Source organism: Poecilia reticulata, linkage group LG23 (genome assembly GCF_000633615.1).
Source record: "Poecilia reticulata strain Guanapo linkage group LG23, Guppy_female_1.0+MT, whole genome shotgun sequence".
NCBI lineage: Eukaryota > Metazoa > Chordata > Actinopteri > Cyprinodontiformes > Poeciliidae > Poecilia > Poecilia reticulata.
Genome location: NC_024353.1, coordinates 8,576,008 through 8,602,603, shown reverse-complemented (window position 1 = coordinate 8,602,603; position 26,596 = coordinate 8,576,008). Strand labels below are relative to the sequence as shown.

General features: G+C 40.0%; 1 protein-coding gene across 3 annotated transcripts in view; it reads right to left on the bottom strand.

Moving 5' to 3' along the window:
- Nucleotides 1–22,642: 22,642 nt before the first annotated feature.
- The window catches only part of gramd4a (GRAM domain containing 4a), a 39,256-nt gene continuing 35,302 nt past the window's right edge, over nucleotides 22,643–26,596 (bottom strand). For 2 of the 3 annotated variants that reach the window (XM_017302908.1, XM_008401158.2), the window contains one exon: nucleotides 22,643–24,405. In XM_017302908.1, coding sequence (XP_017158397.1) covers nucleotides 24,295–24,405 — 111 coding nt within the window. In that variant the 3' untranslated portion in view covers nucleotides 22,643–24,294. The remainder of the gene's footprint in view (nucleotides 24,406–26,596) is intronic. The other variant, XM_008401159.2, reaches the window with a different exon arrangement.

The following is a 26,596-nucleotide window of genomic DNA, read 5'->3' as shown; positions in this document are numbered from 1 at the left end:
AAGTTAAACCCTCCTGCCATCTTCCTTTCCACTTCTCTGTCTAGATCCCCCCGTTTAATCTTCGCTACAGCTTATTGTATCTGTTTGCTGTACACCAAACCACAGGGATAGTCATTGTTTGCAAGCACAACCGTGTTGTTCATTCACACAGCTTCAATCAGGTCAGGAGACGCAGCAGGCGCTCCTTGAACTACCATGATGGAACGGGGAGAGGGAATTATAACAAAAATAGCTCGGAAATCAGAGTGCAGTCTGAAGTTTTGACTGCGGTTGAAATCTGCAGCGTTAACGGTACCGAGCAGCTGTCAGATCAGCAGCAAGTTTAACATTTTAGAGCACAGCACTTCGGGAGGAGTGATACACATCAGCGGACTTAATTTGCCTAATCAGCCTAATACCTTAAATCCTAGTGAAGACGCAACGGACCAAGTGCAAAAAGGATCGTTTAGCTGTTCGAAACAGGCTGGAACATTTGAAGTGCTGCGGGTTGGCTGCAGCAGATCATCTATAAATATATATATATATATATATATATAAATTTGAATAACAGTTGTTTCAACTACTTTATTAGACATTTTGTCTGAGCTTAATGTCAGCAAAAAAGTTCTGAAATTTGAGTAAATGCAACTCTTTTAAGTTCTTGTGTCACTCAAACATCTGCCTTTTCAAACACAGGGTTCCTACATGTTTTCCATGTCCTAATGTCACAGGTCAATAGATAGGTGGATGAAAGGCAAACATAGATGTACAGATGAATGATGACAGATGGAAAATTTATAGAAGAATGGATGATAAATGTATAGATGGATGAATGGAAGGTCAAAATGTAGCATTTAAACAATGGGAGACATTATTTTTGTTTTTTTGTTTTCTACACTTTTACCTGCTTGGAAAACACTTTTTTTTAAATTTGGTAATATTAAAAAAAGAAAGAAAAAAAAAAGCAGTTCAGTGAAACTTGACTCCATACATTCTGTAACTGAACCTCAAATATATACTATTAGCAAAATGAAATTTGAATCAACTGACAAATTTCTTTTTTGAGTTCCTCTTCGTCAGCTATCGACGCCAAGCTGAGCAGTCGGGTTGCAGTTGTCTCGTCCTCAACTCGTACCTAATCTCAATGTCACTCTACACAGATATAATGTCTTAAAATATAGCCACATCCTGTTTAACACATCCATCTCACATTGCGGTGGTGCTATCAGCTGTCAAAAGAGGCTCAGCACTATAAATCAAACCCACTCTATTGGTGTCTTTGCTGCCGCTCTTCATGCCGACTGTAAATCGGTCTTAAATCAGCATCCTGCTCTTTTTGACTTTGCTTTTTTTCTAAAGATTTTTTTTCTTTTGTTCTATTACTTAAAGTAGTAAAATGGACAAATATTTACTTAATTAATGGAGTTTTTCCTTGAAGTTTAACATTTTTGGATTTATTTCATCTCACGTTTTAATAAAATGCTCAAGGTATTCCTGGCAGATTGTTGTTTTTGCTTTTTTTTTTATAGAGACGAGGTCCTAAAAACAGTCATGAGTCGGCTTGTACAAAGAGGATCCAAATGCCCCTCCTGCTGTTTCAAGGATTGGAAAAGTACAACAATCTGATGTCTGACAGCTCTGGAGTCGCCTTAAAAAAAAAAAATCTTCAAAATTTACAGGGAGAGCAAACCGATACAGCTCAGCGCGTTCAGAAACAAGGCAATCACTCACCTCGGCCCCCTCCGCACAGTCACACAGCATTTACACACATGCGTGGCATCAAAAGAAATGTTCAAGCACACATGCAGGCAGATTCAGAGATGCGGCAAGGCACCGAACGCACCGGGTGTGGGGCTGATTTGAGTACGGTTAGTTTCCCTTTCCAAGTTCAGTGTCTTTACACAATTCAAAAACACTTTATCCTGGAGGGAAAGTTAAAATGACTTGTATCATTCATCTGTCTTCAAAGAACCATTGAGGATAAAATTACTCAACTAAAACTAAAAAGTACATTCTTTTTCCAAAAAGTCACTCAAGTAAATGTAGCTAATTGGGACCCAAATCTGAACACGTCACCAATTAGTCACCCCAACTACACAACTGATGTACCTGTGATAGACCACAACTCATGTTTCTGACCGTTTCTGACCCATTGTCAGAACCAAAGTTCTAAAGATAAGGGATGAAATGTCTTCGAGAAACAACAGGAATAGTTTGGCTACCTCGTATTTCAGCACTTGGTGTCGTCATGGAATCTGACAGACAATCTACGCCATTCCACCGAAGAGATTACCACTCTGGTGCAAGACTTGAGCAACACCTTTGACACACAAACACCAACAAATCCACTCACAGGATGAGAAAAGTGGTTGTAAAAGAAGACCCCATTTCTCTCCCCTTCCCCCCACAGCCATCCTCCATCCGCATCTCGTATTCGCCGATGTTGACTCGCGGCTCCTTTTGGGGGCTTTTCAAGGACTTGGTTATGTAGTGCTGTTGACATTCAGAGATATTGGTTGTTCTCAGGGTTCCTAATCTCTTCCTCTGCTTTTCCCCTACGGGCACGGGCGAGTCATTAAAAGTCGGCGCAACGTCTGCGGGAGGTGCTTATCGGCAATGGCATACTGTATTTGCTACTGCCAAGGCATCAAAATCCACACAGAAAGAGGAAACGGCAGCCAAACGACACATTGAGCAACGGACGACAACGCCAAGGCAGGTGACACGGGTTTACGTTTTCTTCGTCCAATCGCCCACCTAAGTGTCAGAACCAGAAGGAGCGCACAAAGCTAATAAATCTCCAGCGTTCTCCTGAGAGTTTGTCTGATGTCTCCCGGGCACGAATGAATATTAAATGGCCTCTTGTAAATCAAACAGTTGTGTGTTAGCAAGTGATGAAACAGAATTAGCTGGGAAAGGGCAGATAATAAATTGACTAAACAGTTTAAGCTCCAAAAAAAAAAGGGGAAAAAAAAAGAAAATGTTAAAAGGGGCCTAACAGCTTAAACTCTTTTCTAGTTTCCTCTGTCTCCCATCCCTTTATTGATACATAGTTTCAAAAAGAGACAAAAATGATGGACAAACAGTAAAAATTTAAGCACTTTTTTAAGGTAAGCTTTCGAACTTTTCCATCACCACATTTTGGAAATTAAAAACTACAAATTAACTCAAGAAGACTATTATATGATGTCATTTTTTTACTATTAATATCTTGTAATTGTGTGCTACATTCTATAGTAAGCTAAAATGTATTAAAATGTTATCTTTTGAAATATCTCTCTTAAACACACCCACTACAATTTACTGGTCTGAGAAATTTACAAAAAACTAAAAAATGTTCTTGCAACGTTTTCTGGCATTTAACAAATACAACAAATTTTTGGTAATTCTAACTTACAAAATGAGAAGTTTGGTCTGATTTGACTTCAGACAGAGAAAAGAAAATGTGTATGTACCTACTTTATTATATTTAAATATCTGGTTTCAACTGTAAGTAACACTTTGCAAATTTAAGCTTTTAATCAAATGTTAGATTGGGCTTTACTGTAAAGTTGCACTTTCCAAACCTTTAAAAAACACCTCAATTAAAGCAGTTAAGGATTTCAAGCAACTGCTGGTCGAATAAGTAGCACCTGCTCACACACTTTGCATGTGTGCATCCAAAATGACCCAAAAATGTTTCTTTTTTTTGTCTTTTTTCCTCCCAAAAATTGGACTGACACAGATATATTCTGAGCCTTTGTTCTTCACCTTGGATCAAAATGCAGCAGAGAGACAGAGGAGAGAACGCCGCCAACATGAAGAGCAGAGGCAGCAGAGAGAGGGGGTGATGCAGGTGAGAGAGAAAAATCAACCAGCTCTCACACAGAGACAATCAATAAGCTCTCTTCTCAGTCTATTTCCTATGGGCTGGCCTCAGTAATAGCATTGTGCCAAAGCAGTCTGTGTGCAGCCTGGGAATAGGTTTCAGGGGTGGTGTGATAGCAGAAGTATGAAGCCGGCGCCGCTGCCCAGGGATTCACACTAATTGTTGCTTTTGTCGTAAAGAGGGCAGAGAAATCACTGGGAGGAGTCTTGCACAGTAACATCCTCAATGTCAGAGGATGAAAAGTGCAGGAAGATGAGAAGAAAGGTGATCTTTTGATGTTTTTTTCTTCTTCTTCTTCTTCTTTTTCTTCTTCCAGGGTCTGAATAAAACAAACAAAAAAAATCTTGTTGTGGCTCTACTTCGTTAAAAATTTGCTTTTTTAATGTTGGGTTTTTCATAAATGTGAATGAATTGCCCCATAAGCCTGATGGCTGGTTGTGTCACCCTTGGCGTCAACAACTGTCGTCCTGGTAATGAGACTTTCATGTGGGAGAAATTCTAGCGTATTGGAGGGTTTTCAAGCATGAACGACCTGGTCATCCTACAGAGCACAAATCTGATTTCTTACTTTGACTAGGCCACGCTAATGGCTTAATTATTATTTTTCTGGCAATTCAGAGGTGGACCCAATGGTGTGCTTTGGTTTTTGTCATAAACATGATTTTCCTCATCTGAAATCCTGTTCGTTTTATCAAGCAGGATGCACATCTTCCAGAAATTTTATTTTTTTAAATCCCATTTTTTTATATTCTGCCCTCAAAATGATTATTCTCCCAAAATCTCCCAAAATTTGAGATCCAACATTTTTATTTGGTCTGATGGGAGTTGGGTCTTTGTGTTTTCTGGTCACCAGTGGTTTTGTCCTTGAAACTCTCCCATCCATGTCATTTCTGTCCATTGTCTCTCTTACTGGTAAATGATGAACATTGACCTTAACTGAGGGAAGTGAGGCTTGCAGTACTTTAAATGTTGCGAGTTCCTTTGTGACCTTCCAGACGAGTTGTTAATTTGCTCCTGGGGTCGTTTTCGTAGGCTGGCCACTCATTCTCATCCGTCATCTGCTGCAGGATGCATTTCGGAGGGTTTCTTGGATCTACTAGTCTTCTTTAAGTAGAGAAAAATCATGCTTGGGTTTTGCTAGGTCTGATCCAATGGTTTGTGAGATCCTCTCCTTCTCAGAGTTATTATATCAGCTATTAGCTGCAGCTATAGCAATGTCCTTAGCAACATTAAAGATGCAGAACAAATAACTATAGTTGTAAGTAGACAATCCCACTGTTTTTGTTGCTATGCTTCATGGGACATTTAAACTCATACTTTTCTAACTACTTGCCGCTAATAGATGTGCTGCAGTGCTAATGAGGAGCTGGAAGAAGTGGTTGGGGAGAGGGAAGTCTGGGCCTCCCTTCTGAAGCTGCTGCCCCCGCGACCCGACCCAGGATGAAGTGGAAGAAAATAAATGGATGGATGGACGGACGGACTAAAAGTTACACCAAAAATACCTGGTAATATTTTCCGTTTTTGCAGTGCAAATAATCTTCTAAGAAAGCCAAAACCTCGCTTTTAGATTGGCACGTTAGAGGTTAATTAACATTTTTGGATTAACCCAGAGTACTGTGGTTGGTGATTAATAAAAATAATCCTCAAAAATAAAGGCTTGCCTAATAATTTTGCACAGTATGGTATGAAAGGTAATAATTGGGTTTATTGCACTTCAAAGCCAGTCAGATTAAGCATCCAACATGGAGTTGGAATACCCACAAACTGGTTCTCGTTACCTGCAAACGCTTCACATGACTGACTGAGGGAAAAAAAAGAGGAAGAAATAATACAGTTTAGGACGTTCCTATTGCAAAGCAGTTATTGGAACACCTGCCACTGATTTCCTGATGCCATTTCTGCTGGTTTGCCAAATTTTCCTCCAACAGTCACTCAGAAAAACCCAGAACCAAACACTGTCTTCTTCATGATACAGTGTCCCGGTATCGGAGTGTGTGCTGTGTTGAATGTGTGAAGGCATAAAAGAAACAAGAAAGTACAGACTCAGCCCACAGCTTCTAGTGACTTCAGCCGTTTTTCTTTCAGTTTGTGTCGCAGTGACCTCGTTGCAAACCATTTTCAGTTTCGCCGATTTCACTTAGTGGGAACATACGGCATGAAAAACCCCAACTCTAAATGTTGGTCTTATCTCATCAGCTTCAATCACTTCCTCCCAATTCAATAGAACATATTCTGTAGAGCTCTATAGAACTGTTAATAGAATGGCTTTACATTAACTTTCTGAGAGCGAATCATCCACAAGCTTTGAGCTTCATTTCTTACACACAGAAGTAGAAAGTTACGAAGAAGGCACTCGAGCGATTTTAAATTCACCAAATACTGACTTGACGTCTCTGCACATTAAAAAACATCATCCCCAACATCCATACATAAGAAGTGAGGCTCTTGAGAACAACTGAAGCAGAAAAAAAATAAAACTCCCTCGTACAAAATTGTGAGAGTCGGACATTTTGAAAGAGCATTATTCATGCCGCCTTTATAATTTTAGCTTCCATTAAACCCCCCTATATATTTCACACTGTGCATTGCAGACAGTTGTTGGGTTCTGCCAAGCTGTGTAGATATTATAATTTTTTTTTTTTTTTACATCCTAAGAAGGCAGAGCAGATTGAAAAATCGGACTGTTTTAGCTGTTCTCGCTTAAAAACACACAAAAATCCATCTTTTTTTTTGAAAGAGAACCGCTTATTTATAGTTGCTGTAAAAGAGCATTAAGGGCAGCCTCGGTCAACCTATCTAACAGCTTTTGAAAACGCCTTAAACTCAATTTTCTCCCTAAATTAGCCAAACGCCTTAAACTCAATTTTCTCCCTAAATTAGCCATTGTTAATGCAACGGCCACGTTCAGGCAGGGGAGTGATTAAAATCTCATCTCCTCTTATAATTTCCATGCATCATAGTCCTGCCTGTCCCTCCAAATCTCCGACCAGGAGCAGGGTATAAAGCGCAGCGTGACACATGGGGGATGACGAGGGTGGAATTTCCACTCGGGTGCCGGCGAACCCAGCGATTCATTAAAAAGAAGGAGCGAGTCAGCAGGAGCGCTACGGCAAGCAAGGGATGCTGGGGGGTGGAGGGCTGAGGTGAGAGTGAAGCTGCAGCTTTCATACTTAAGTTCTGACAGTCGGTTTGAAAGCTAGCAGTCAGCTCCTAGTGAACCTGATCAAACAAATCTTAAACAAGCTCCCCCTGGTGGTGGTGTTGGGTTAAAGGTGTGTGTTAAAGTGTGACGTCTACTTTCCAAGCGTGGAGATCGACAACCGAAAACGCCTCTAATTAGCAGCATAGCTTCTTGCGACGGAGAAGAAACGGCCACTTCAGCGTGCCTTACGTTCCTTCACCTCGCGCACATAACGAGGTAAATGTAGCGCGTTTTACCTTTCACGTAGTCGTCTCGGAGGTGGAGGGGGTGGTGGTGTATATTTTCTACGTTCCTTCACCCTGACATACCTTCCTTTGTGTGTGTGTGTGTGTGTGTGTGTGTGGGGGGGCGGGGGGGATTTATGTTTTCGCATCCACCTATTGGAGACTACATCGCCATAGAAATGTATGAACTTTGTCTAGCTAACTGCTGATAAATGTGCACTTACCTACAATCGAAGCAAAAATGTATGTTCCATTCAATTTCATATATTGGCTATACTCCCAATGGGGGAAATCAGTTGAACTGTAGATATTAATGCCTGTGGTGGTACTAAAATGGTTTCCAATGTTTGTATTAATACAAATTTAGGTATATTCGGAGAATGAACTACTGGAATAGAAAAGGTATAGGAAGGGTTTTTAGGGGGAAGTCTCAAGTATTCACAGATTTTAGTTATTTATCGTCCCTACATCCCTTGTATTTTTCTTTAGACTGTAACATTCTTAGCATTCGTTTTCTTCAAGAAGGTACAACAGTATTTTAAAATAACATGAGTTTGTTTCTAGCACAAAATGCGCATGTCCTACCTCCCTGATTGGGACTGAGTTGTATTTTGACACAGCACACAGCTGGATCTGCTACGCCTCTCAACTTGAGCCTGACCCCTCTGAGGGAAGCCGACATACAAACAGACATGGCGGGAGGCCGCCAGGCCCACGCAGGGCGTCAGCGGGAGTGCCCCAACAGCTCTCTACCACGCTGTAATCATCTGAATTTTCTAATTACGAGACACTTCAACGGTTCTGTCTCAGCTGCTTGTGAACTTATTCCCCTTCATGAGGTAAAGAGCTGGCGGTAATATCTGTTGATGAAAGAAAAAGGAACTGCGACGGCATTTTAGCCACTGAGGGAAGAGGGAGAAGCGAGGAGAAACAGCTGTCCCTCAAGTGTATTCTACACAGCAGGGCTGTCCACTGAGAAAAGTGCAACCCAGCCACCTGTAAAGCAAAATCATTAAACCATTAACCTCCAATCCGTCTTCATTTGGGCACGCTAGAAGGAACTATACCAGCAGAACAGCTGTGGAGACTTAAGAAGTTGACTGTAGAAATGGGACGGAGCGAGGACTGGCACCACTAAACATCCACCCTCCGTTCCAACACACACCCCGCAGCCTGACCATGGTCAAGGCTAATGGCAGCCGCCCACCCCTCCCCTCTCCGTCCCTTTGTGGATCCCCAGTTGGGCACAGCAATGAGAGGTGACTGGTGGCCGATTGTGATTTATGTGCTGCAGGGTTCTCCTGTGCGGATGTGGGCCGGTGGAGGCGGGAAAGATGGATCCTAGGTGCGACCGAAGGAGACAACCTGATTACAGCCTTCTACCTCTTTTCATCTTCATCTTCAACACGCGCCGCTTCGCCCGTTCTTTGACTCACCCTGTCGCCATGGTGAAATGAAACGCCGGGGAGTCCGGAGTGACGAGCCGATGGTCAAAGCGCAGGCGGGGAGACGGGGTGTCCGTCTTGACAAGGGAAAAATTAAAAACAGATTGAGGGGGATGATGAGACCTGGACAGAAGGAAATTACTCTCTGTGGAGGCATGTCACAGATTTGATCCGTGATCCGTTTCTAACAGACAAGCAGGTGTCCATCTGAACAAATAGTTGTCTCACTTTGTAGACAACGAGTTGGCACACCGAAAGCCGTCAAATGCAGACAGTTTTACTCCTTGTACGTGTATGTTTGACTTTTCTCAACTTTTCCAGACTACAAACCAGATATTCTCACTGCCCAAGGTTCCACTGACACCTCAAACCATTTGGGCTTGTCCAATTTCTGAAGTAACAATAAAACTTTTAGACTTTTTCAGAGAGAGCCTCACTGTTAATTCGCTAATTGCTTAAAACCTTACCCCCCCGCCCCCCAACTCTTCTACATCAATCTTTTACTTGAACGGTCAGCTGACATGTCTTTCCAGTCTGGCTTAGAATATCGCACCCTCATAACGGATTCTTTGAAACACAGCTGATGCGTAGCAAAACATTTCTTAATATTCTCCAAAGATATTGTGAGAATATTGTCTTGTCAAACAGCAGAAATGACTGAACTTGTAGCATTAATTTGCCAATTTGTCCAGATTTTGAAGAAAAAAAATTGTTCATTTGAAAAAATAAATTATTAAAAATTTGGAAGCAACTCAAAGAAAACTTTTCAAAAGTACATATTCTCCTGGGGATGTGAAAGGTGGTTTAATTTGCATGTACCTCGGGCGGGCTTTGTTTTTTTTTTCATTATTCCAATTCTGCTATTAATATTTCACATATGCACTGTTGTGGCTGTTTGCATAGCATGCATGAATGCTTTTCTACTTTACATTATTCTCTAAACATACCCCACAATAGCAACAGCCATGGAGAAATCAGTTCCAATTTTTTCCATGTTTCCATTTTGTCTTAATTCTTATAGTCCAACCCCTAAAAAAGAAAAAAACTCTTGCCAATGTGCGAATACGGCAGCGTGCATGACTAATTCATTCTCCCTTTAGTTCTTAAAATTCCCTCAGCGTTTCGACATAAATTGGCACCACGTCTGTCAGCATTTCAATATTTCACAGGCATGTTCTCAGAAAAAAAATCAATTTGTGGATACGTACAATTTTCAGAGCGAGGTCAGGCCAAGGAGAAATCCTTTTATATTCCAAACTTTTACTTTAGTTTGCTGTTGAGGGAAGAAGAAGAAGAATAATTAAGATTTCACTTTAAACTCATGTTATGTTTGTAGGTGCAAATTCAAAGGAACGTGGATGAAGACTGAGACACAAAACTGAATTATCTACAGATCTGACCTATTTATACACAAACCAGAGGACAGATCTGCAGGTTTACCGTCGGTATCATCACTTGTTAGAAGCAGTGCACCTTTACAGTGCAGCAAATGTAATGCACACTGCCAACCAAGCCGTGCTGCATTGAAAGACTGCCATCAAGTGGAAGAGAGAGGGAACTACACTTCTTATCTTGACTGCAGTGATTTTAAACCATTCCTATATAGGGTTTTTACCTTGAGATCCTGCACAATAATTTGAGATCATATGAGAAAGAACAAATGAGACGAAAGCAAAAAAAGCAGTACTTTAGGCAATACAGCTTTATATCTGAATAGCAGTGATGTTCCTTCAGACGCTTGCAGGGGAAAAACACTTCTGTAATGACACTTGCAAGCCCTAAACAGCATCCATTTTACCATTTACACACAAAAAACAAAATGAACCGCAGATCTGATTTGCTGCCTAGAGGGAAAGGTGAAACGCTGGTTCTCACTGCGCTAGATCATTGATCACCATCACAAGAGCAGTGTGCATCACAGAGCTGTTGACAGATGTGAAAAAAGTCTCATTCATCCTGACTAAGGCTTTGGAAGAGACACGAAAAAGAAAAAGGCTTGCATAACTGTCTGGGTTGCAGCCATTTTTACTTCAGTATTGCCACAAGTCGAGACTCCTACTCTGAAAATGTTTCAAAAGCAAATACAGTCGGGGTCTGAAAAAAGCCTGAACAGTGTCAAATACTGAAGAGACCAACAGACAAAAGTGCCAAATTAGATAAAAGGAGCAAACCTGTGAAATAATAATAATAATAGAAATATATGTAATTCTGGGTTATGATGAAACAATAGAAAGAGATTTTAATAAAATTGAAAGTAAAGAACTGCACACCCAGAAGCGCGGCAGCAGCAATTAGCAAACACCTGGTAGAACTGCGTATCTGCTGAGCTCATCATACCAACTACTTTACAGCACAAAGCTCCTAAGAACGACATTAAAAGAAAGAGCAGGAGTTTCTTAAAGAGACAGAGACCCAATTTCGAGGTGTTAACTTGCAAAGTCAAATTTCTTTCAAGTCATGATAGATCTGTACAGCACTTCAATAAAGACCGAAGACAACAGTTGCTTGGTTGTGCTACAAAATGACACTATATGCCAGGAAAATACTTTTACAAGACAGTGCATGAGTGGCACACATTCTTTCGAAACTCTCCTCTGCTCTCGCACAGCCATCAAAATGACGTGTAATTATGTGACAGAGGAATGATGCCTCAGTTCAGGCTCTGGATTCATTCGCTGTTGGCTTAAGGGAGGCCACAGAGATGCCACAGCTAAGGACTGAAAGTTGATTCTCAACAAACTTTAGGGGAGCTTTAAGACAAGGATCCTCGGGTTATTTCAAAATGGGAATGCGCTTTTAAAAAGAAAAGGATCAATACCTATTTCTCTTTTGCTGAGAGGCTTGGAGATAGTTTTAAAACATCTGGGGACAGAGAGCAGCCGAAGTAGGTTTGAAATAAAAAGTGCTGGTGTGACTTGAAGGGCTTCAACTCAGGATATCTTTTTAAATCTTAATTAGGGATGTTTCTACAAGCTGTCGGTGCAAAACTTGACTATTTACCCCGAAAGATATGTAAAAATGTGTTTATTGCCTCGCTGTGAATCTACATATAAAAATATTTTATCTTAAGTTAATGAAGGAAGAAAACCAGTGTCACAAACATGTAAGGTAATTTTCAGGTGCCACCGTTAATTGGATTACCACCTAAACCTACTCCTCACCTTAAACACAGACTAAATGTAGTGGAGATGAAACTATATATATTTTAACCTATTAACAGTCCAATTATTTTATTTGTGTTATACTAATAACTTTTTAATCTTTAACACTGCTGATCACACAGACTTCAGACTTTGCTCATTTTGATTTTCAGGCCACCTAGTGGCACAGAATAGACATTGTAGCCATTTTGATTGGATGTTAAAGACAAACCTCCACAAAAAAGAAAAAAAATCCATAGGCGTGTGGCAAAGGCTTCAGAATAGTGTGCAGATTGGTGATGCACCACATTGTTTTAATACTGCAGTAAGAATAGATAGTAGTAAGAGCCTGCCCAACATCCACAATGAATAAAACACACTACTGCATCTCTAGGTCACCTTGGACTTTTTCAGCATCTTCGCTGTCTAACAGAAAATCTGTGCCAAATCAGCCATGTCCATCCTCTTCCCAGGTAGGCAACTAAACTCCACTTCCCGTTGTTAACACAAGCTAGCTTAGCAAAACTGTCAAGTAAGTGACAGCAACATGAACTCAACATGGAGGCATTTCCAGAGCCAGGCAGTTTGTTGCCGCAGTGTTACACCATTCTGCTGTTGCTATAGACGCGCAGTCCTGCAGGAGAAATGGGTCAGTTGGCTTTAAACATTTACAACAGAGTTTTAAAATGTCTGAGAGAAGCGTTTCCTTGCCGTGGTTGTTCGGGACCACTGTCCTATTAATTTTTGATATTGCTCAGATACTTAACAAGCTGTTGTAATCCATTCGTTTAACACAACTGCTGTGGAGTCCTAATTTACATTTTATTTTACCATAAAAGAACCATTTAGACTTCAAATCTCATTTACAAGTGCTACACACACAGATGAAGTGTGTGTAGTGCACTTCATTTTGTACTACATACACACAAAAAAAGATCACAAATAATATTTGAAGGTTCAGTTCCCCAACTCAGCAGGAATTATTGATTGGTAGATCAACACTGGAAGCTTGTTTGCTTTTTTTTTACGAGGATCAAGGATTTCAAAAGTGAAGAAAGAAGGCAGTGAATGGCCATTCTTTAACCAGTCGCGTATCAGGACATGAGAATGGAACAAACAATTAGTCAGGTTTTTAGTCTGTGATGAATTGTAAAGCTTCGTTGCAAAAAACTTCAAGAAGACTGAAGCATATTAAAGAAGCATTTGTGTAAATTACATCGCTAAGATCAAGATATAATGGATTCTTTTTTAGCCTCTTCGAAACACAACACCCATCCCTGAATGAATCACAGGCATCTGTATTCTGAAACAAACTCAATCTTCAGTTCATGCGGAGAGGTAACAACTGGAAGGAAAAAAAACCTTTTATTTCAGGTTCTGTGTTGTACAAAGTGCACTGAACTATATATAAAAAAAGGTTTCTGGGAGCTTATAAAGCATCAAACAAGTTGTGGACAGAGTGAAGTAAATGAACACAAACCAACAAGAATCGGAAGAATGATAAAATCTGGTTTTCAGAAGTGTTATTTTCCAAATAGAAATCTGAAAACGCTTGCAGAAATTGCTTTCCGCAATTAGAGCTGCAGGTCGCATGCTTTGCACATCTAGAAACTGAACATTTTGCCTGTTCTTTGCAAAACAGCTTCAGTTCACTCAGATTGGACAGGACGCTTCAGCCGAAATTTGCACGTTTCGCCACAGATACGCTCTCATTTCCATCTGAACTTTGACTAGGTAATAACACACTGTGCTTTGATTCAGACCATTTCATCGTCACCCAGGCTGCATGTTTAGGGTTGTTTTCCCTATCCATCATCTTCCACTATTAGTGTAAATTCGCATGATGTTCCAAGTGAACAGGATGACGGTACTTCACTGTAGGAATTTTTAACTACTTTGGGTTGGTCTGTTATGTAAAAATCCCAATAAAACACATAACAGCTCGGTTAAAGAGCCATAACAAGTGCTGTCTTAAGGAGACAGGAGATATGGCCTGTTAATTCTTCACTCAGATTATTCCTCAGCAGAAACAGTTGCATGTTTCGTCGATATTTTGTTGAACATTCTTCTTTGAGTGGTTCACAAACCCTTCAAAAACCTCTTTACCCACCAACTTGTGTTGTTTCTCCAGTTGCACTGACAGGCAAGTCAACACAGAAGCATATGGATTGACAGACTTATAAACATCCACAAAAAAAAAAAAAGACACTCCAGAGCACAGCTCATTACCCCCTGGCAGGAGCAGGAACAGAGGAGTCGGCTCCGGACTCAATTACCTCCACCTTCCTTCTATCTTCCGCTGGATGTGACATGAATAACGGCCTTATGATTACCTCTAGCTCTGCACCAAAACCCTGCTGCTTGGAAGACTTGTGTAATTAAAGGAAGACAGCTGAACGTTTGGGTAATTGCTCAGTGTTAGGATAGAAGGAAGAAAGTTGGAAAGAAGAGGACAAAACAGGAACAGGAGGCAAAAAAAAGCTTCTGTTGAGAGGTTGATAACAGGAAATGCTGCCTTGTTTCTATAGCCCGTTCAAGTCGGCTGGTAGCATCACGTACATGGATGTTCTCAATGAAATTAGAAGGAGACTGACCGAGAAACAAGGAATATCATAACATTTTCTTGTGTGGGGCAATTAAAGACTTTCAAATTTGCTCTAAGGGCACTATTAGGAGTCGCTTGAGCCACACTGAGATCCAGAGATAATCCCCTGATTTAATTGGATGGTTTTGGCTTTTGAAATGCACGGCCAACAATGAAACCTTATGTAAATGTGTGCACCCATTGCAGATCATGTTCAGTCTGTTGAATTTATTTACAAGTCATTCGAGACTCAATGTCATTTTGAGCGGAAACAAAATGGAACTGACTTGAATTCAGTGTTGCAGCAAAATGTGTGAAGATTCGTATTCCAGGAAAATGTGACAAAAAAAAAACTCCCAAAAAATGTCAAAACAGGTTTCTTCAACATTATGTGGAGATTTTGTAAATTGAAACTTTATTCAATCAATAAAGGATAAAGGATTAAACATTAAATTAAACAAAAGATGATGGGATTCATTAGGACATTGCGGACTTTGTGCCAGAGCAGGACGTCCTTGTCCATGGAATTCCCACTTCCATATGCATATGGACTGCGAGGACACACAAAAGACGAGTTTTCCACTGGGTATGGTCACCGTTACTGTCGTCGTCTAAGTCATTACATGCAAGACCAAGCATGGTGCAAAAGGAACTGCACAGTTCTTTGTAATAAATCATGCAACCTTGTCAACACTGAAGAATGTTTTGGATAATAGAATGATAATTTTGTAAGATCAGATTGTAGCATATCTATCATTCTGCCATTATAGTTCAGCTCTATCAACTTTGCACATTTGGAGACAAATTACTTTGTTGTTTTTTTTTCCTGCTTTTTGCAAACTAGCCTAAGTTCAGTCAAATTAGATAGACGCTATCCAGAATCTCAATTGGGTTTAGGTCCAGACTTTGACAAGGACTACCACTACCACCATGTTTCACCATGGGTCTGGAAGGTTGAGGTCTTTTTTTTTTTTTTTTAGAAATTGTGTCTCATGTTACATCGGACACGCAACTTTCAGCAACTTGTAAAATAAGCTCGCTGTGGTGGTAATTACTTCCGAAATCAGCTTTCTTTTCTCTGCTCTCTCACACAGCCTGGCCTCTTGAAGACCCGTGTTCGTTCAACAACGCATCCCTGCTTGAAGAGTCAGGAAAATAAGAGATGCACAATTAGAACGTGCCTCGCAGAGACTCAAACAACACAGACAACAAAGGACCGCGCTCCTTCATTCCTATCCGCTTGATGAGTTCCCTCCCTCATTTTAAACATCTGCCAATCTAGTCATAAAACACACACAGATCCCTCATCCCTCCGTTCACTCCCCACATAAACATCATTAAAAGCTCGCAGGGTTGCAGCTACGCGACACCCGCCAGGCGTGTCGGGTAAACTCCATACGAGCTCATTAACTTCCAAAGTCATCAAATTACCACGCGAGGGCGTGCGTACCTATGGCGGAGGCAGAAAAGTAGCTACTTTTCTGCTGTATTTTCAACTTTTCCGTTGTATTTTCTCTTGGCCTCGTGCGCGAGCGGATGTGCGAGTGAGCGTGTGTGGCTCCAAGCAAATAGGTGGTGGTGGGGAGGACACAGTTCATTCTGCAATAAGCAAACTCCTGTTAAAATATTCATGAGCGAGCTTCTCTGCGGGGTGCAGCAGGTTGAGCCGGGTCAAGCTCATTTAAACAGCGGAGTGAGTTAAAATGGGAGCAGCGGCTCTGGAGAGTGCCGGTTAGCTGAGGTCAGTGGGGGGGAGGGAGTGGAAGTAATTGATGAATTTAATACATTTAAAATATTTGGCCAACTTAGAAAATAGTCTATGTAATTTACATGATGATAGTTGGACTAAAATGCAGAAGTCATGACTAAAGATATTTGTTTTCATGTCTATCTTTTCAAAGTTAACGTTAAGATTTGATATATGGTTATCTGGAGTTGTTAAATCTTTTCAAAGCCATATTTGGCTGGTAGGCTTTGGTATATTGATGGTAACATCAAGAGGCCAAATGACTGTTTTTCAACTGGTTTAGGATTTCTGCTGTTTTTTGGGGGGGATTGAAGAGCGTTTTGGAGCTACAAAACCAGAACTTTAGATGGTTCAAATATAGCTTTGCTAATACCAGGCATAATTAAATATTGGTAAGAAAAACTTTCCATGTTGGAGACATAGCAAATGTGGAAAATGGTGGTCTGGTTCAAAGAGAACAAGTTGGACATTTTTGGCCTACATTGGAAAACTAGTTGATGAGAAGATGGATGGAGATAAAAAAAAAATAAAAAAACAGGTCAAACTGATTGAAGGCCTGTTTGAGGATGAAAAACACATGAGACTGCAGTAAAGTGGTAGCATGCAGCGAGCTACAACACCCGAGTGTGTTCAGCCCGCTGACCAAATTACCGAATGAATACCAGAGAGACATTCTACAATGTCTTCATAAATAAAACATAATTTTAAAAAAAAAAAAGCTTTAGCAATTCCTCCGTTTGTGGCTCGTCTGGTGCAGTCTTATTTGCGAAACAAAGCTATAGAAGGAAAAAACACAAAATGAAATAAACGAACTGGCATTGCTGAGAAATGGAGAGGAGTTCATTAAAAACTCATTCGGACAGAGGTGGCAGCCAGAGCGCCAAAGTACACGCAAATTTTAGCGCAACCTTTGCAAATAATTGTGTTCTTTGGAGATCACCTGCTTGGGGGGGGAAGAAAATGACCATTTCCTCATTTAGTGCGAGTGTTTAGCATGTAGCAAACAGCTGGAGGCCTCGGGGAAGGTAATTGGCAACATCTTGTCAAATGTTCCCGTGAACCAAGTTGGCGCACCTGTTCTTCAAGAGCCGCTGCCTACTTCCACCGTAAAAGACCGAGCGGTCAGTGAGTGCCGTTAAATCTGCTTACCTTTTAGTGACTTTTAGTATCCCACTTCTGCAGGCGACGAGGCTCAAAGATGACGGCCGGAAGTGGGAGTTTGGTTATTTTCCGGTTGGAAAATTCGCAGCTGCAACAACAAAATACGTCAACGCGTCATCCTCACTCCTTGTGTTTGGTCAACGGTCCGGTTGGATAAATGTTCATATTAGCGAGGAGAGCAGCTAATAAGTTGAGATGTTGAGCTCCCATTATTACCAGCCGTAATGGGAAGAAAAGTCTGCTGACATGGAATTATTTGCTAATGAAAGGGAATTATCTTAAATAATGACCTCATTAGCATAACTACTTGTGTTCAATAAATCACGGAGATATGGTGGCGCGTGAACGCTCAAGTACGCCTCCTTTGTTATGGCTTTATCCTCATTTATTTTATATTCTAGCAGATATCAATAATAGATAAGACGTCCCACTGTCACATGAGATATTTATTTCATATTTTTAGAATATTTGCTCATTTGTGTTCTGCGCTGGAAGATAATTCTCACAGGCTAATGTTAGTGTTTCTATTCAAAGGAAAGGCGTTGAAATCCCTGGGAATGGAGAGGGAACTCAATATATTTCAAACATATGTAATATTTGAATATTTTTTCTTTTATTGATGAGAACAGTTCTGTTCTTTCCGCAAATTAGTTTTTGTAAAAGATTACGTAATGGCTGTTTTAAGCCATCTGAATGTCACTCTAACCAACTGAAGACCTTCAAATAAGTTTTTGAACTTTAAGTTTACTTACATTTTAGAAGCTGCTCAACCTGACTGAGCTTCAGAAACTTGACAGAATGGATTTAAAAAACAAAACAAAACTACATATCAGTTTAAAATGCAGGCACTACTTTGCAGATATTTATTAAAAATACGACCATGCACAATTTTCTTCCCACTTCGTTACTATATTGTGTTGGTCCATCTTTTGAAATCCAAATAAAATACACTGTCAGGACACTTAAACTTAGCAAAGAATGATTTCCCACTGTGTGTAATTCAAACAGACTCAGACAAGGAGAGGGAGCCGAGCTGTCATAGTATCACCACTTTGTCACGAATACAAATAAACCGTCTCGACCGGAAACGTCTCAGTCAGACGAACTAAAACTGTGCCGAATCCATCAATCGAAGCAGCGGGGAATACATGAGCAACTAAGGTGTCAGTTTAGTGTGTCGCCTCAAACTACATTTAAACTACATGAAAGTTTGGGGGCATTTTTTTTTTTTTTTTTGTCTTGGTGACACTCTTCGTCTCACATTGTCTCAAAATAGGGCGACTTGCTGAGGGAAACTGCAGGAGGTTCAGTGTTACCAGAACAGACTCGCAGATCAGCGCTAGAAGTGCCTTCAGGAGTGTCAGCTCATGTTTGGGAACATGAACTCGAGCTATGTTGCTTTCATGAGTCATATGGGGTAAGAGATCATTTAAAGATCAATTCCTCCTCCCCCAAGTCTCTCGGTCGGTCACTTGGACTGAAAAATATTAAACAAATGTTCGACTTTTCGATCAACAGTGCGAGAATATAGCAAGTTTAAAATCCCGTAATTATAAACCACATTTAAGTTAGTCATACAAATAAAAATGCATTTAAATTTATCCATGAACTTTTTTCAAATAAAAATGCTGGTTATGAGCTACACAAATATCCTTCAATAAGAAAATTAGCAAGCCAATCCTGATCTCCATCTCGAAGAAGCAGCAGCTTTATTGGTGTCGCACTGACCTCTGGTGGCTGGATGGGGGTACTGCAGGTAGTGATAAAGACAGAAGCATGATGGTACCTTAAATTCCTTTACTTAAATTAAAAAAAAAATGTACATCACATTATCTTTTACAATAGACATGTCTTTTTAAAAACTCTCTGGTTTCTTTACATTTGAATTATTTTGTATACAAATTCCTCTGAGAAAAAATAAAATAAAATCAAAAATAAGGAGCCTGTGACAAATTACTCTCCATAAAACCTGCAGTTTCTTCCACAACTGATTGACTGTATGTTGTGATTGTATCATAATAGTCTTTAGTTCAGTCGTGTCAGATGTGAGCCGTTTTACAGCTCCGACAGAATTACTTTGATTTCTCCTAAACGATGCAGGAGCCCTGGAGATGTTACACAGTTTATACTCTCTGAGAATCACTTTGATGATGAAATGCTTTTTGGACAACACTTCGATAATACTAACACACAGTTAACAGCATACTTCATGAAAGGGAGGACACCAGATGAAAGGGAAGAGACAACATTTCTGTTTTGGAAATGGTGCAAATCAGCGACGTTGCCTCGACAGTCCAACACGACCATCTCTGCTTATTTTAACGTGTGATTGTGATGCTTCTGGCAGCTTCAACTACACCTGGACATTAACTTTAGCATGCAGTCGGAAGCTTAAAATACTGATTTTGTTGCCGCTATGGTTGATGCTCGCCTACTGGTGAGCAGAGGGGGTCATGAAAGTAAGTGGTGATGAGCCCATGTGAGTGGAGACCGAAAAGAATACAATAAAATAAAAGCATTTCAGAACAGCAGGCCAGTCTTCATAGCTCCAAAAGGAAAGGAATTCAAACTGGGTTAACTAAAGTAGAAACATCAAACCATTTTCAATGTAAACATGAGCATAGGCAGAGCATGGCAGACAAAAACAAAAGATTTGGCAAAACAAAAAGAAAGTTCCACTTTTCAGACATAGGTAAAACTCCATGGGACAGCCTGAACTTTCCCAGAACGTCAAGATTACTTTACCAGAAACTTTTAGAGCCATCATGGAACTTATTGGGTTCTACAGATACATGATTACGATAAGGGATTGGTGCAAAAGTCAGTGATTCAATGCAATGGTCTTGATTTCCTAGATTTGGATCATCTGTCAGTTTTGTACCTTGATTTGTTGTGAATCTGTGCCATATAAACAAATAAAATAACTTATTTACCTGGAGCTCTATAACAAGCCTACTAGCAGTACCCAAGAATATGCCAGGTGCTTTTTTGGGATTTTACCACAATTCAAAAGGAACTTTTCTGGTTTGCCGCTTACCAGTTTCCTAGCTCAACATGCAAACTAATTTTGCTGAATCTGATTACTGTCCATATTTAGGTAAAATACCAGGAATATTTTGTGACTGTAGGAGTCCACCGGTATATCACCATAGGTTTTCTTAATTTTGGGTGATCAGTGATTGGCCGATACATGGATGAAAGATTTCCTTTCCAACACAGACAGTGCAATATTCTAACACTTATCAAATGATCTTACTAATCTTCATAATGAACTGAAAATCAACCAGAGTACCTTTTTGCTCTGCTGTGAGAGAGAGCTAACCGACACACCTGCCCAACATGTCACGTCTAGTAAATAGTCACCCCACTTTTGCCAACTTACTGGCTTTGTCTCTAAATTAAGCAACTTTTCAGACAAAAAAAAATAAAATAAAATAAAAAATCAACATCAGCAGATCAAGCTTTTTAAAGATTGCTGTAAGAATACACCCATTACACCAAAGTATTAAAATTAGCTCCCAAGTTCAGAAAAAAATCCTGGTAATGTTCCAAAAATGCCAGAGTGGTTTCCAGAAAGTATGTGGGAAGTTCATGAAACGTTTTGAGATTCTCTACAATAACTCGGACACCCTGTAGCTCACATCCACAGTTTTTTGTGAAACAAGGTATTTAAAAACAAAAATCCAAAGAATTAAAAGAAAAAAAAAATCTTCATGATGTAAATTATGGATTGGACATCCAGAGAGACCTTTTCTAAAACGACGCCAAAGACTGACTTTGTACATGGTCTGTCCCAGTTTCTGTGTACAAAAAACAAAGCAAAAGTAAAGGCATTGTTAGTTTTTCTTCCTGCATCTGTCTCACTTTTACTTTGTGCCCAAAATGAAAAAGTTGGAATAATGTGAAAAAACAAATGTTGCTCATGTTTTCTCAGAGCAAAATGTTTATGAAAGCACTGCTTTATCCAAGCTCAGGAGCTCCACCTGGTGGTGCATCACAGGTAATAGTGATTTGATTGTTGAGAAAAGAAAAAAAAGCATGAAAAGGGTCCAAGTTCTGGGAAATTAACCTTCAGTTCTAGGAAAGTGGAGGCTGTATTCTATAGTGCTACCAAAACATGATGCGTTCTTTGCTATATACGAGTACGACCTTGTAATGATCCACAAGTTCTCAGCTAAATGATTTCGGAATCATTCAGCTTTCGTAATCGAAAGCTAAATGAAAAGCTTTAAAACAATAATCTCACACTAAAAACGGACTGAGCTGGTCTGCTGCATTTCAAGCAACTTCATATCCAGCTTGGTTGATCCGGACTGAGAACAGGAGGAGTTGGGATTTAAGAGAAACCCAGACATTTCCAGTGTTGAGGGCAGTTCTGAAGGGCAGTTCAGCTAAATCCTCTGCTTCCCTGGAGGATCGTAGATTCAGTCTTTTAAAAGCAGACCAACATCAAAGTTTGTTTTTTTTTTTAAAAAGATCAGAAACAGGAAATGTCAAGGCTTCCCCCCCTTTTAACAGTGTTAAGGACATACATGAACGTTAAACGGTGTGCTGCTGGAGAGTGTAAAAGGAGCTACTCTATTATATCTCTATACATCAGTCGCACTAAAACTTCAGTCCTGCACTGCATTCTTCTCACTAAAAAAAAAAAAAAAAACACACACCAGAAAGTGTCTATGTGGTTTGGCATTACATTTCTACATAGCAAGCCATACGACAAGAGCAAAGACCAGCTTTAGTCTTGTGAATTTCAAAATAAAGTGACACTGAAGAGGCTTCAAAGTCATTGACTGCTGCTTGAAAACACAGATGATCTGGAATACTAGTATCATCTGTGGGCATAGGGAAACAAGCAGACACAGTGCCTAAGAAAAGTATTCCACCTAAACTGACCAGCCATGAAAGGAGAGCATTAATAATGCTCTCCAATTATTAATGTGGCTTTTGTGGAAGGAAGCCATAGCTGAAATTGTCCAAGTTAATGTTTGACAGGTGAAAGAAGCTAATTTGGTCAGATGAAACCAAAACTGGACTTTCTGGCCAAAACGTTAAGCCTTGTATGCTGGGAGATTTACGCTAAACATCCCTTTGAACACACGTTCTCGATGGAGAAGCAGGTGGTGGCATGCCATTTTTAACACAGGTAAGGTAAGGGAATTTTATTTATATAGCAGCATATAGCACAGGGTGGAATTTGGACGGTGCCAAAACTGAACAATCTTGTGGGGGAAAAAAAATGTCCCACCAGATTTTTGATAAAAATTTGTAAAAAAAAAAAAAAAAAAAAAAAAAGATTAATAATTTTACATTTTTTTTACATTATTTACAATACTATATGTAAATTTTCTAAATTTACACTTTAGTAAGTGTAAATTTACTAAATGTACATTTTAGTAATTTTACATTTAGTAAAAGGTAAATTTCCCCCCGGGGGGTCTAATATAGATATTCTTGGAACTGATGTCCACATATAATCTCCATCCAATCTGATTAAACTTCAGTTATTTAGTTGAGGAGAAATGGAAAAAACTAGCATTTGGATGACACAAATGAAAATTTGCAATACAGATTAATGGGGGAATGAGGGATAAATAAAAACATCCCACAACTCAGACTTCTAATTATAAAAGTATTATTCCTGCCACCTGACAAAGCAGTATTTTGTGTGGTAAAACCTTCATAAAATGTGTCGGATGAAAAAGTTAAGCGGTTATGGATACTTTTGTGAGGCACTGTATGTCTCGTTATTGTAGAATAATGTTTTAACTTTTCTGGCTAAAATTTTACTCATTTCAAGTGAGATAAATCGGAAGAGTTTTTTTTTTTTCCTTTACATTTCTCTACTCAAGCTAGCTTTGATTTCCAGCTGATAAATAACGTGAGGGTTAAATCATTATTTTAATTGCACATTTTCTTCAAGGGACTTCAGAGTGCTTTTGCTGAACAAATGAATGCGTCAGGATTTTAAGTGTCCAACATGCATCCCGACTAGTTCAGTTAGGAGTTCTGGTAAAGTGCAGCAAATATACCAGCTGTTTTTAAAAACAAAAAAACAAAAATAGATTTCTTCAAACAGCTCGTGAGGAATCTGCGATTTCCAACCGTCACGTATCTAAATGGCAGTCGGGGTTGTGCTCTCGTCTTGGATACAATGGGCAGCTCGCACCACAACCAGCATCCAAACAAAAAAAAAAAAAAAAAACAAAAGCTGTTAAGAAGACAAACAAAAGACTGAAAGGATAAGGCGGCAAAAAAAACAAAACAAAACAAAAAAAAAAGTTCGACATATTTCACGTCTGCACACTTACAAAAACACGGAAGTGGAGGCCGAGACGTTTTGTCAGTTCGTAAGCCGGACGGCGGCGCCGAAGAAACGTGTTTAACACCCGAAAACGGCGATGTAAACTAACAGAAAGGCTCTGGTGTCAGTCGCAGGCTGACATCTTCACAGCTAATAAAACACAGAAGAAAACAGAAAAACAGAAACAGTCGGACATGTTCACACCTCTGGTTCTGTTGGGTTTTAGCCAAGAGGCACCGGTTTGACATGAATACTTTGATATACAGCATGAACTTCTGCATCTGGCAGTTTAAAGTAGGTTCTGTTATCTGCTAGCAGCAGACAGCGCCCCGTTGACTGGGGAGTGGCAGAGGGAAAAAAAAAAAGAAGAAAAAAAACTGACGCACAATAACACGCACTCCCACACATGCAACACCAGAACCAAGAAAGCCAAAAAAAAAAGTCGGTTGGAAGAGGAGATCCAGCTCCTCCATCAGCCCTCTGCTGATTGGTTAAAACGACTTCTCCGTCAGCGCCCCCTTCAGGATGAGCAGTGTCCCCTAGGTGCCTCCAACAAGAAGCTGGCACTCGTCCAGGGAGCCGGAGGAGTTTGAGGGAATCGGAAGCTCCCCAACATCGACGAGGAGTGGAAGTGAGGAAGAGCCTAAAGCTCTGCGCTGGTCGGTGGCTTGGAGGTGGTCACAATCTTCATGTACTGGGTGAAGATGGTCTCGAACGCCTCGTCTCTGTGGATCATGGCGCCAAACACCAGCGGCTGCAAAAGACACACAAGCTATGTTAGAAGTACGCCCAAATTTGCTTCCTTCATCTTAAAACTTGGAGGTCAAACTGTGAGTCAGGTTTATTGGGAAAATATGAAGCCTTGTGTTTGCAACAAGTAAGCTAGCAGTATTAATAGCTAAACACAAGTGGTAGCTGAACATGGTAGACAGTAGACCACTACCTCTAGCAATATGAGCCCACCCCTCATGGCCAAAGTGCATTGATATTTTTAATCTTAATTGCCTTCTTCACACACAATTGTTTCCAAGACAGGAAACTATGAGAGGCAAATCCATTAGCTTCTAGTCGAGTCACGTTTATTTGTATTGCCCATTTCAGCGACAAGGGAGTTCAAAGTTCTTCATACCATAAAAGCTTCATGCAGTCATCAATTATGAAACAAGCAATACATAAAATCTATTGATCAATGTTCCAGTTATGAATCAACGTCCACTCTGAACAGGTGGAGTTTTAGCCATGATTTAAAGGAACTCTGTTTTGTAGTTTTCTGGAGGTTTGTTGCAGATTAGAGGAGAATAGAAACCAAATGCTGCTTCTCCATGCTTGGTTCTGGTTGTAAGGATGCAGAGGAGGCTAGAACCAGAAGGTTGATGCGACAACCGATTTTTAATGTATTTCGGTGCCAAGTCGTTCAGTGGTTTATAAACTAACTGTGGCAGTAACCAAGCAACTAAAGATAAACGCATTGATCAGTTTCTCTAGACTTTGTTGAAACATTAGTCCTTTAAATCCTGGAAATATTCAGGAGACAGAAGGTTGACTTTGTAATTGTCTTTATGAGTCTCTGAAGGTTCATGTCTGAGTCCATCATTTCTTCTCAGATTTCTTCCCAACCTTGCTGGACATTGAGATACGTCTGTAGTCTCTTTCCATCTTGCACAACTCTGCAGGTTTCACCGCCATGCCACAGGCATCCATAGATCTGATAACATCCAGTTTTGAGCTTCTTGTGGTTTTGGATCAGATGTGGTTTATTTGCTGGAATTCAGACATGGAACTCTTCTGGGTTTACTTTGGAAACAGTTTTGCTGCAGGTGTTTTGCAGTCAGTCCAAGGTGCTGGGCCACCTGGCTTCCTTCTGAACCTGGCAGCAGCCACTGGTTGCTTCTGCTTTCGTTCCAAGTGGCATAACTCTGGAAACCTTTGAAATCTGTCCCATGGTTTTGTAACATTTATTTACAATGCAATAAATTTTTCTCTGAATGCTTGGAACAAAGCCCTTAACATGACACTACATACTTGCTCAAGCTTACAGTCAGAGCGATAATTAAAAAGTTTAAAAACGACTTGCATAGAAAAGGTTGGATGAAGAGCAAAGTTTGTTTTTCCCCTCTAGGAGGTCAGGAGGTAAAAACTGCCTCAAAAGCTCAATGTTGGAGAACTACAGCAAACAATGTTATCTTGGGCCAAGATAAGCATATCACATTTGCTAAATACCACTGAGAACTAAAATGACCTGAAATGAATCTGAAGATGAGATTTTTAGTAACATGTTCTGTTATTATAGTGCATGTCTGACTAGCTTGTTAGCTTCTATCATTGCAAGGATAGCTGCAGTTTTCAGAAGAAAAAAAATCTCTGATTACAATGATTACAACTGATTACACAATGCCCCTTTAAAGAATCCAATCTTCAAGCATAGTGGATCTTGCTAAGGCCCTGGAACGCTTGGAGTACATGGCATCAAACTCCTTAAAATATCAGGATGAACAGCAATCTGGTCATCTGTGCCAGGAAAAATAAAGCAAAACTCAGCTCAAAGAAAATATTTTAGACAACTATTTTACAATCAACCTGCCAACACTCACATTAACACCAAAATACATTAAAAATCTGCTGCTGTTGTATCAACCTTCCAGGACATTCGGGCCAAGCATGGAGAAGCAGAATTCAGTTATTATGCTCCACAGATCTGGAACAAATTTCCAGAAAACTGTAAAACTGCTGGAAGACCGAGTTCCTTTAAAGCTAGACTAAAAACCCGTCTGCTTAGAGTTACCTTTGATTAGTAGTAAGTCAAACATGTATCAACATATTTGATGTGTATTTGCTTGATGAGTTTGATGATGCCGTTTGACAAAATGTAATGTTTGTTTCATAATTCTTAACTGTATGATGTTTTAATGATGTAAAGCACTTTGAACTGTCTTGTTGCAGAAATG